Source organism: Vespula pensylvanica, chromosome 2, assembly GCF_014466175.1.
Source record: "Vespula pensylvanica isolate Volc-1 chromosome 2, ASM1446617v1, whole genome shotgun sequence".
Classification (NCBI taxonomy): domain Eukaryota; kingdom Metazoa; phylum Arthropoda; class Insecta; order Hymenoptera; family Vespidae; genus Vespula; species Vespula pensylvanica.
Genome location: NC_057686.1, coordinates 1,174,170 through 1,184,169, shown reverse-complemented (window position 1 = coordinate 1,184,169; position 10,000 = coordinate 1,174,170). Strand labels below are relative to the sequence as shown.

Here is a 10,000-nt window from a genome sequence, read left to right as displayed (position 1 = left end):
CTTTCGTAAAGTATGCAAACGAAAGAAAGGATAATAGTATCGAGAAAATCAAAACGTGAAAAGAAAAAAGACAAGAGATGAGTAGCTTAAGTAGATATCGAAATGAATAGACACGGATAGATAAACATAGATAAAGAAAGAGAGAAAAAAGAAGTGGGTGGGACAGTGGGCTAGGGTGGAAATTATTCGTGTTTGTTCTTTGTGTTCGAGAGTGTTGAGAAAAGAATAATAAGATTAATAAAAATACAAAGGGAATAAAAGAGAGAAGGCAAGGATAAAAAGATAACGGGAGAAAGGAAAAGAAGAAAGAAAAAGAAATTGAAAGGTAACCAATTCGTTCGTTCTTCTTCGATCATTCTTTAACGAATGCAGCACGATATTATTAATTTGTATGCAACGACGATATCTCGTAGTGATATCGACGTGTAGAAACGTTCTATTAAAATAATTCGTAATAAACGGATCAACGTTATCGAATATTTCCTAATCATATATTTTTCAATGACAATTTGTAAGGGAATGGTTCGAACATTATCTATTTATTTATTCATTGATTTAATTATACGCTATTAACAATTGAGTAAAATGTGAAAAGAAAAATAAATTTTATATAATATTTTTTTTCATAAGCGAAACGTAAGCCATCTATTCGTCTTAACGCTTTACATATTTCCTTTCTTTCTTTTTTTCTGTTTTTCTTTTTCTTTTTCTTTTTTTTTTTTTTTTTTTTTTTGAGTTACTATTTATCGCGACATTTTTAAACATTTTGTTTTTAATATTTTAAATAAACGTTATCGGTATTTACAACAAAATATCGATACGCGTGATATAACCGAGGATAATCCCGACGAATACCTCGATGCATAATTATTATTTACCGATCGAAATGTTCATGAACCATTTATATATTTTAGGATATATATATATATATATATATATATATATGTATCTTTAATTGATTGATAAATAGAAAATAAATAGAAACGTTTCTCTTTTCCGTTTCTTTGCTTTTTCATTTTTATCGAAAATACTACGTGTGCGTGTGTATGTTTTTTTACACCGTTACTTTTCTAATCTCTTTAATAATCGTTTGAATTGAATTTTCGCTTTTCCATAATTTTATTTATTTTTCTTTTTTTTTTTTTTGTTTGTTTTATTCTTATCCTCCTCAAATACATGCATAGATAAACGTATATGTAATAAGTTTGAACAAAAAAATAATTCATCCTTGATAATCGTACATACAATGACATAGCCGTAGTCCCATTTTTATCGACGCTTATAAACTTTATCACATTAATTTTTATCACAAATTTTTCTTCCAAAAGATATATATACGTTTTTTTTTTTTTTTTTCAAAATATATCACTTTCTAAAAAGTATTACTTTCAAAATATCAAGCAGTATATACATATTTCTTTTTCTTTTCGATTCTTATATATATATATATTTTTTTTTTTTAACATCTAAGATACGTACTAATACACTCGGAACGCAAAAAAGAAAAAAAAAAAAGAAAAAGAAAAAGAAAAAAAAATGGGTAAAAAAGAAATATATAATTTTCCTCTCGCCTCGTTATCATCAATGACTTACAATTAGTCGTAGTAACATTACCACACTGACGCGTTAAATGTCGTAGAATAATTTTTAATCGCAAATTTTTCTTTCAAAACACACATCGCGCTCGCACGCACGTATGTTTTTTCTTTTTTTTTTCTTTTTTTTTTTTCTTTTTAATTTTTATCTCCTTTAATAAACAAGATACATGCGTGTAAGTGCTGGACGATAGAAAGAGAGAGAGAGAAAAAAAAAAGAGGAAAAACAAAAAGAAGAAAGAAAGAAAGAAAGAAAGAAAGAAAAAAAATAAATAATTTTTCTCTCGTCGCGTTATCGTCGTCGTCGTCGTCGTCGTCGTCGTCGTCGTCGTCGTCACCGTCGTCATCATCGTCGTCATAGTCGTCGTTCTCTTCGTCGTTCTCTTCGTCGTTATCGTTGTAGTCGTCGTTTTAACGTAACTACATCTCTACCGTTAGGCACTCTTTTTCACCGGGCGATAAACACCAACGCGTTCATGTTCGCGTTCCGGCGCGAGCGGCCGAAAGGAAGCCGTCGCAAAAAGCTCGCCTCGGGGATTAGTCATCGGTAAGCGAGCACAGCCTGAGCTTTTTCGCGATTTCTCTGTAGTAGTGGTTGTAGTATTGGTAGTAGTATTACTAGTATTGTAGTAGTTGTGACCGTCGCCTTGCTTGATTTATGACGAGTCATGGTTATTTTCCCCTTGCTTGTGCATTCTCTCTTTCTTTCTCTCTCTCTCTCTCTCTCTCGGTCTCTCTGTCTCTTTCTCTCTGATGTTGAAACGTCAAGTAGAAAATCTAGTCGAGAAAGAGAGAGAGAGAGAGAGAGAGAGAGAGAGAGAGAGAGAGAGGTCGTTACCACCGTTTAACAACGACTAAATGAAACCACGTTATCGAATGAACTTACCAAAACGAAATTCTCTTGCCCATTTTTTTAATATCTTTGTTATTGTTATTAATGGAAAAGAATTTTTTAGATTTTGTATGATCTACTTCTGGTTAATAGAGGGAGAGAGAGAGAGAGAGAGAGAGAGAGAGAGAGAGAGAGATAGTACAAGAGATATAACATAATCCTGACTCATTCGTTCATCTTCATCGCCAACGACGATTATGATATTTGCTATCGAGTTAGAACCTGCATTATTATGACATCATCGGTTTTAATGACAAGGGGCTTGCTTCCTCGAGGGTTGCATCGACTAGAATAGTACTAGGACGTATATACATGTAATAGTATACAATCTATAAATAGGATCGAGAAAGAGAAAGAGCAAGAGAGAGAAAGAGAAAGAGAAAGAAAGAGAGAGAGAGATAGAGAGAGAGAGAAAAAGAGATAGAGAAAGAAAGAAAGATATTTCAACCTCAGATAAATTATTTCAAATCTATATTTTTCGTTATGAAAAATATCCGCCTACTGTTACTTTTTATCCAATGTTATTCGTTCGATAATACCTCTCTCTCTCTCTCTCTCTTTATATATATATATATATATATATATATATATATATATAAAATACTATATATATATATATATATATAAATATATAGAAGACACGCATATTACGTGTGACGCATTATCCGCATAAATTAGACCGCGAATACAATTTTCTCTTTATCATCGAATGGCCAGTCCCAAAGCGGCTATCGTTAATTTGCCGAGATCCGTGTTACATGGTAGAGCAACAAAGCGTAAATTATTATTAATATGATTAAAATTGAATGGTGATGTTGTGGTACGGATTGCCACGGGCGAATGATTTTGCCATCCCCCTATAATGGGTCCCGTTATTACAATCGTTTCTCTGTCACGCGTTATAATTATTATTTCTTTGACGATGATAATAATCGTCGCCGGTCGAGAACGATATATCCAACGAACTATCTATATCAAAACCAAAACGATTTCATGTAAATTTCATTCGGTATGGAGACCCTTTCGAATTAGCACGCTATGATTATTCGTTATGAAATCGATTAGAATGACATTTTCTATTTATTTTCCATGAGATCGTCGATGATAATCATCGATCATTGCGATTCTTCCATTTCTATTTCATTTCGATCCTTCTGTTTTCTTTCTATTTTATTTTATTTTATTTTTTTTTTTTCTTCTTTATTTATTTTTTATCGAAAAGAAAGAAACGTGGGAAATCAAGTATGAAAGTTAATGCACGCTATAGTCGAGAATAGTAACCTTGTGGAGCTTTTTTAACACTCTTCTCGAATGATCTTTTCCATTTTGATTTTTATCTATGTATATGTATATATATATATATATATATATATATATATCTTTTTTTCTTTTTTTTTTTGTTCCTTTTTTCAATACCTATCACGATCAATAATATCTCCAAAAAGAGAAACCACGTGAATAGGGGGAGAAGAATTATAATTGGCATGGGATTACTCGTTCACCGATTAAAAAATAAAAATTCTGTATATGTATCTGGGAGATAGTCGAAAATCGATTTATCGCCGCGCGCAAATTTTTTCCTCGATAGATCTCTTTCGCCTCGATTTTTATTATTTCCCTTTTTCCTTTCTTCTGTCCTTCAATTTTCCAACGTGGAAGGTAATAATAATCTTAAAAATAAAATTATCATTGATAGATCCGTGAATGGGACTCGATAAGAAATCGACTTATCCTTCTTTTTATCTCTTCTCATTTCGATATTTATTTATTTATCTTTTTTCTATACAGACATATATAACACCAATATACGTCTTTTTCTTCTCTCTCTTTTTTTTTTTTTTTTTTTTTTTTCTTCAATTCTCAACGACACTAGGTAAGATTTCGAAGAGTAGAAACGTCGAACGGGTAAACTGTAACGAAGCTATACAAAGTTACGACGAGGTCTCCCGCGCCCTGCTAACTTTGAAATACCTCTACTAGTACTCGGGTAAAAGTTTAAAGAGCTTTCGTAGTATGTACATATGTATGTATGTCTCCATTGTACGTTTGTGTGCAAAAGAGTATAGATTCATATATGTATATATATACAAATATATATATATATATATATATATATATATATATATATGTATATGCAAGTACGTAAAGCGGAACACACGTCTTTTCTCAAGAGTAACTGAGGAACTCTAACATGAGAAGAGGAGGCGTCGCGAGATGCGTTTCCAACACGTACCTACTTAAATCATTCCGTTTAAATGTTGGCACGTTGCAGAGTGCCGACGATGGTCAGGACACGTTCCTCGTCCTAACACCACGTTTTGTTCGATCACGAGAAACGTATTTGAATTTTCACACAGCTGCGTCTGTCCTCGCTTTCCACATTCGCGAAAATTCGACTTTATTAATAGGAACGTCTTTTATACAAAATACATACATATATATGTGTGCGCGTATGTGTGTTTCTATCTTTCTCTCTATCTCCATCTCTATTTCCATCTATAATTTTATATACACATATATATACATATATATATATATATATATATATATACATATTAATGTAATTAATATACGTTATTAATCATTATTACAAGGAGAAAAGATTTGGACGCATCATCTTCTAGATTTAATTCAACGTTTATAGATGATACATTGTCGGCGAACAAGAAAATCACGATTACGAGCAACGTAATCGTTAAGTTTTATGCGTTTCTTTTTATTCTCTTCCTCTTTCTTTTTTCTTCTTTTGATTTTAATTTTCTTTTTCCTTTTCTTTTTCACCGTCGTTACCCAACGTTTTTATTATCCACGTAATTGCGATGGTTTGTGTATGTACATATATATATATATATATATATATATATATATATATATATATACATATATCGATGAATCGATTATATACTTACTTAACCGTAACGTAACGCATTCGTTTAATCATTCGAAGAATAATTCCAACTTCGTTCGGTGAACGTTTTTGAAGATAAGTATAAAAAGCAAAAAAGAAAAAGGAATAAATAAAAAGAAAAAAAAAGGAGAAAAAATAAAGAAGAAAGAGACAGACAGAGAGAAGGAAAGAAACAAAAATGCGAAAAGAGGAAAGGAAGGGTGGAAAGAAGGAAAGAAGGAAGGAACGAAGGGGGTAGAAAAGAGGAAGGGAACAAAAATAAGAAGAGGAGAAAAGGAAAGAAAAGGAAAAAAGAAAAAACAAATCTCGCCAGATGAACGAGGTAACTCAGCCGAAGAGAACGGTGCTGAAAGATTTATGGAGAAATAAGCTCTCTCTCTCTCTCTCTCTCTCTCTCTCTCTCTCTCTCTCTCTCTTTCTCTCTTTCTGTTTCTCTCTCTCTCTTTCTCTCTGGAATCACGAATGTGTACGCGCGCGTGCGCTCGTGAAAGAGAAAAAAAAAAAAAGAAAGAAAGAAAAAAAAAACCAGGAAAAAAATAAAAAAAGGAAGAAAGAGGAGGGTAAAAAAAAATAGAGTGAAAAAAGGAAAAAAATAGAAAGAAAGAGAGAGAGAGAGAGAGAGAAAAGAAAAAAAAAAAAAAAGAAGTCTGCTCCAATTGAAATCGAGCAACTTCTTTTCACGGTAGGGGTAACAGGTGTCAGCGCGCTACGTAAGCTCTATACGTTACTATTATTCGAAAAATACATATTTAAAATATTTTTTCCGCGGTTACGTTACCATATCCGTTCATCCACCAAACGTACACATAGGTATACATAAACATAGATAAAATATATAAGCAAAATATATAGATACGTTGTACATATGTAGATGTATATGTAGACGCGGCTCGTTAAAAAGTTTTCTCTTTCAATTTGAAAACAAACATTTTTTTGGATACTCTCTTCCGTTAAATTGATATCTCGTAAATCACACGCACAAACACGGACGTAAAGAAAAAGAGAAAGATGTGTGTGTGTGTGTGCGTGTGTGTATGTGTATATATATATATAAATTCACGCGAGCGTATAGAACGAGCCAAAAGTGTTTAGTTGGGTCCAAAAGTTCTTAGATCGTTCGAAAAATTAAAATTACTTTTATTAGAGATAAGATTACAGAGAGCTTAGGCTAATTTTGATTGTTCTTTTTTTCTTTTTTTTTTTTTCTTTTCTTTTTTTGTTCTTTCTTTTCCTTCCTTCTTTATTCTTAAAGATCATAAAAATTAATATACGTATGTACGTCCCGAAGTTTTTTAATAAAACTACGAAATCTATATTGAAGAAAGAGAAGGTTTCTAATATGATTAAATTATTTTTATAATCACCTACAGAAACTTTTGGCCCGCTCTCGGTAGATACGTAGATACATACATATATGTATATAAGATATATATATATATATATATATATATATATGTATGTATGTATATATACATAAGTATGATAAAATGCGTATGAAATTTTCAAATCATTCGGCTGATCGTTAATTAAGAGGCACTCGAGTTGATTACCATCGAGAGTTATTATGAAAGTACGTATAATAATGATATTATCTTCTTTTAGAAAAAAAAAAAAAAAAAAAAAAAAAAAAAAAAAAAAAAAAAAAAAAAACAAAAAAACAAAAAACAAAAAAACAAAAAGGAAGAAAAAGAAAAAAAAATATTGGAAAATGTGAATGCGCGTGTGAAAAAGAGAGAGTGATATATATATATACATATATACACACACACATATGTATATATATATGTATATATATACATATATATACATATATATACATACATACATATATATATATATATATATATATATATATATATATATATAGAGAGAGAGAGAGAGAGAGAGAGAGAGAGAGAGAGAGATTAAGCTCGTTCATAAGTCATTTATTTCAAAGCCTCTTAAACGTGCATCGATGTGAAAATCCTCGTTGAAGAGAGCATATCGCGTTATTTATAACCGAAACGAAGCGTCCTCTCTCACGAGCACCGGACCGCCGCGCCATATTAACTTTTTTTTTTTTTTTCTTTTTTATTACTCTTTTTTCTTTTTATTTCTTCCTTTTTTTCCCCTACCCCAGCTCTAATGAACTTTTATCGTTATTTTTGAATAGAATAAAAAAAAAAAAAGAAAAAGAAAAAAAAAAAGAAAAAAGAAAACACTTAATTTTCCCACGATTTCGTATACGAACAAATAAATAGACGATCTCGAATATATGAGACCTATGTATAATACGTATGTACGTACGTACATAGAATATTTACTTATTTACGTATTTATGCGCGTGTGTGTTAGATAAATATCTATATACCGAAGTATCTACATCTCGCATAATGATAGAGTGAAAAAAACAAAATTGAATTTTTCTTTCTTTTATTTTTCCTTTTTTTTTTTTTCTTTTTTTTCTTTTATTTCATTTTATTTTTTCTTTAGAAATACATAGAAACAATATGGCGGAACGTTTATAACATTACGAATCTAATAACGTTCGGGAAAGCTTGTAAAATGTATTTACCTCCATTCATTTTATTTCATCGAATCTCAAATCGAGATAATATTCGCGTTGTTATTTTTCTATTTTAACAAATTCGATTTTAAACAAATTAGTTTGTAACACTTTAAATGGCCATTCCTAAATATTTATATATATATATATATATATATATATATATATATATATATATACATATATAATGAAACATTAATTCGAAAAAATTTGAACGTTTGAATTAAAATATAAAAAAAGGAAAAAGTAGAAAGATGGAAAGATAACAGAAAATAGGGAAAAAGAGAGAGAAACAGATAGAGATCGATACGTATAATTAAAAATAAAAATTCTAATAGGATCGACTAGATTTTCCATCGATAATACAACGAGATAAATTGAACGTTAACGTTTAACGAACTTCTTTTACTTGATCGTTGTTGTGGTAATAGCTTTATAGCTGTACCATCTTTCGTATACGTATACGTTATGCATGTACTTATTTACATGCATTCGAGAGCAAATAGAAAGAGAGAGAAAAAAAGAGAGAGATAGATAAATAGATAGATATATAGATAGATAGATAGATAGAAAAAGAGAGAGAGAGAGAGAGAGAGAGAGAGAGAGAGAGAGAGAGAGAGAAAGAGAATTTCGCAAGAAGTACAACACATAGCTCGTTCCTCCCCCGCACTTCTATCTTCTTCTTTTTCTTCTTCTTCTTCTTCTTGTCCTTCTTCTTCTTATTACTTTCCATCTCTCCGTCTCTCTCTTTCTTTCTGTCTGTCTGTATCTCCGTATCTATGTATCTATCATCTTCAAACATCTTTAGCTGCTACGAATTAAACCGATATCTTGTACGTATCGTATTAGATGCCAAACGTAACTCTCGTGTTCCACGTGTTCGTATACATGTGACATAGTCATTATCGAAAAAGAAAATAATTGCGATACTCGTCAATTCTTTATTTACATCGATCTATGTTGTATGATGGTTTAAGACTATTAAAAAAAAAATTTTATATATATATATATATGAAATTATATATGCATTTATATATATATATAGAAAATTTAATAGATATCATATATCTGATTGTTAGAAAAATATATTTATTAATAAATAATGTATATCATTAATATGTATATATTAATAAATAATTAATAATATGATCATACATACATATATATATATATATATATATATATATATATATAACTTTGGATAGATATCGTATAACAATTATAAAATATCATTTTTATAACAAATAAGTACAATACTAATAAAATAATAATATCATCGTTCATATATAATTGAAATCTTTCTTAAACAAAATAATAAACGCTCGGAATAATAAACGTTCCAATTTGTCGTTAATTTTTCATCATATGAAAAAGAAAATACTTTGGACGATGATCTATATAATTTCTTTTAACTTTTCTTTCTTTCTTTTCTTTTTTTTTTTTGTTTGTTTTTAACGCGGAAGTATTTTATTTTCTCTCTCTCTCTCTCTCTCTCTCTCTCTCTCTCTCTCTCTCTCTCTCTCTCTCTCTCTCTCTCTCTCTCTCTTTCTATCTATCTATCTATCTATCCGTCTCTTTCTCTGTCTCTTTCTATCAGTTAAACGCTCACACATCTCGTGTCGTGATGCGACCGCGAAAATTCGGAACGAGATGCCGTACATTCTAATTATATCTACACCAGTCGCAAACTTGCATCGGCCTGTCCTTACCCTTCGTCGTTGTCGTCGTCATAAGCGTAAATATAAATTAGAAAGCTCAAACGACTTTCGTCCGATCGTCGCATTAACAAATTTTTCTTTTCTTTTTATATTTTTTATTTATACATTCTTTTTTTTTTTACCTTCAACAGAGAAAACAGAAATTAAAGAGAGAAAGAGAGAGAGAGAGAGAGAGAGAGAGAGAGAGAGATCAACGATCTCAAAACTTACCGATAACTACAACGTAAATAGAACTCGATATCAAATATAAATCTTCTCGTTAATTCGACGATTAATAATTCTCGTAAAACGATGAAATCAAACGAAACTCATCGATTATTTCTACTTTCTATTTCTTTCTCT

At 30.5% G+C, this 10,000-nt stretch overlaps 1 protein-coding gene across 2 annotated transcripts in view; it reads left to right on the top strand.

The window, feature by feature from the left end:
- Window positions 1–10,000, top strand: part of LOC122626986 (longitudinals lacking protein, isoforms H/M/V) — a 65,013-nt gene that overhangs the window by 10,916 nt on the left and 44,097 nt on the right. The window contains exon 2 of one of the 2 annotated variants that reach the window (XM_043807664.1): window positions 2,034–2,142. The exons of the other annotated variant lie outside the window; for it this stretch is intronic. Within the exon in view, the coding sequence (XP_043663599.1) occupies window positions 2,072–2,142 (71 nt within the window). The 5' untranslated portion in view covers window positions 2,034–2,071. The remainder of the gene's footprint in view (window positions 1–2,033; window positions 2,143–10,000) is intronic. 2 annotated transcript variants of the gene reach the window in all.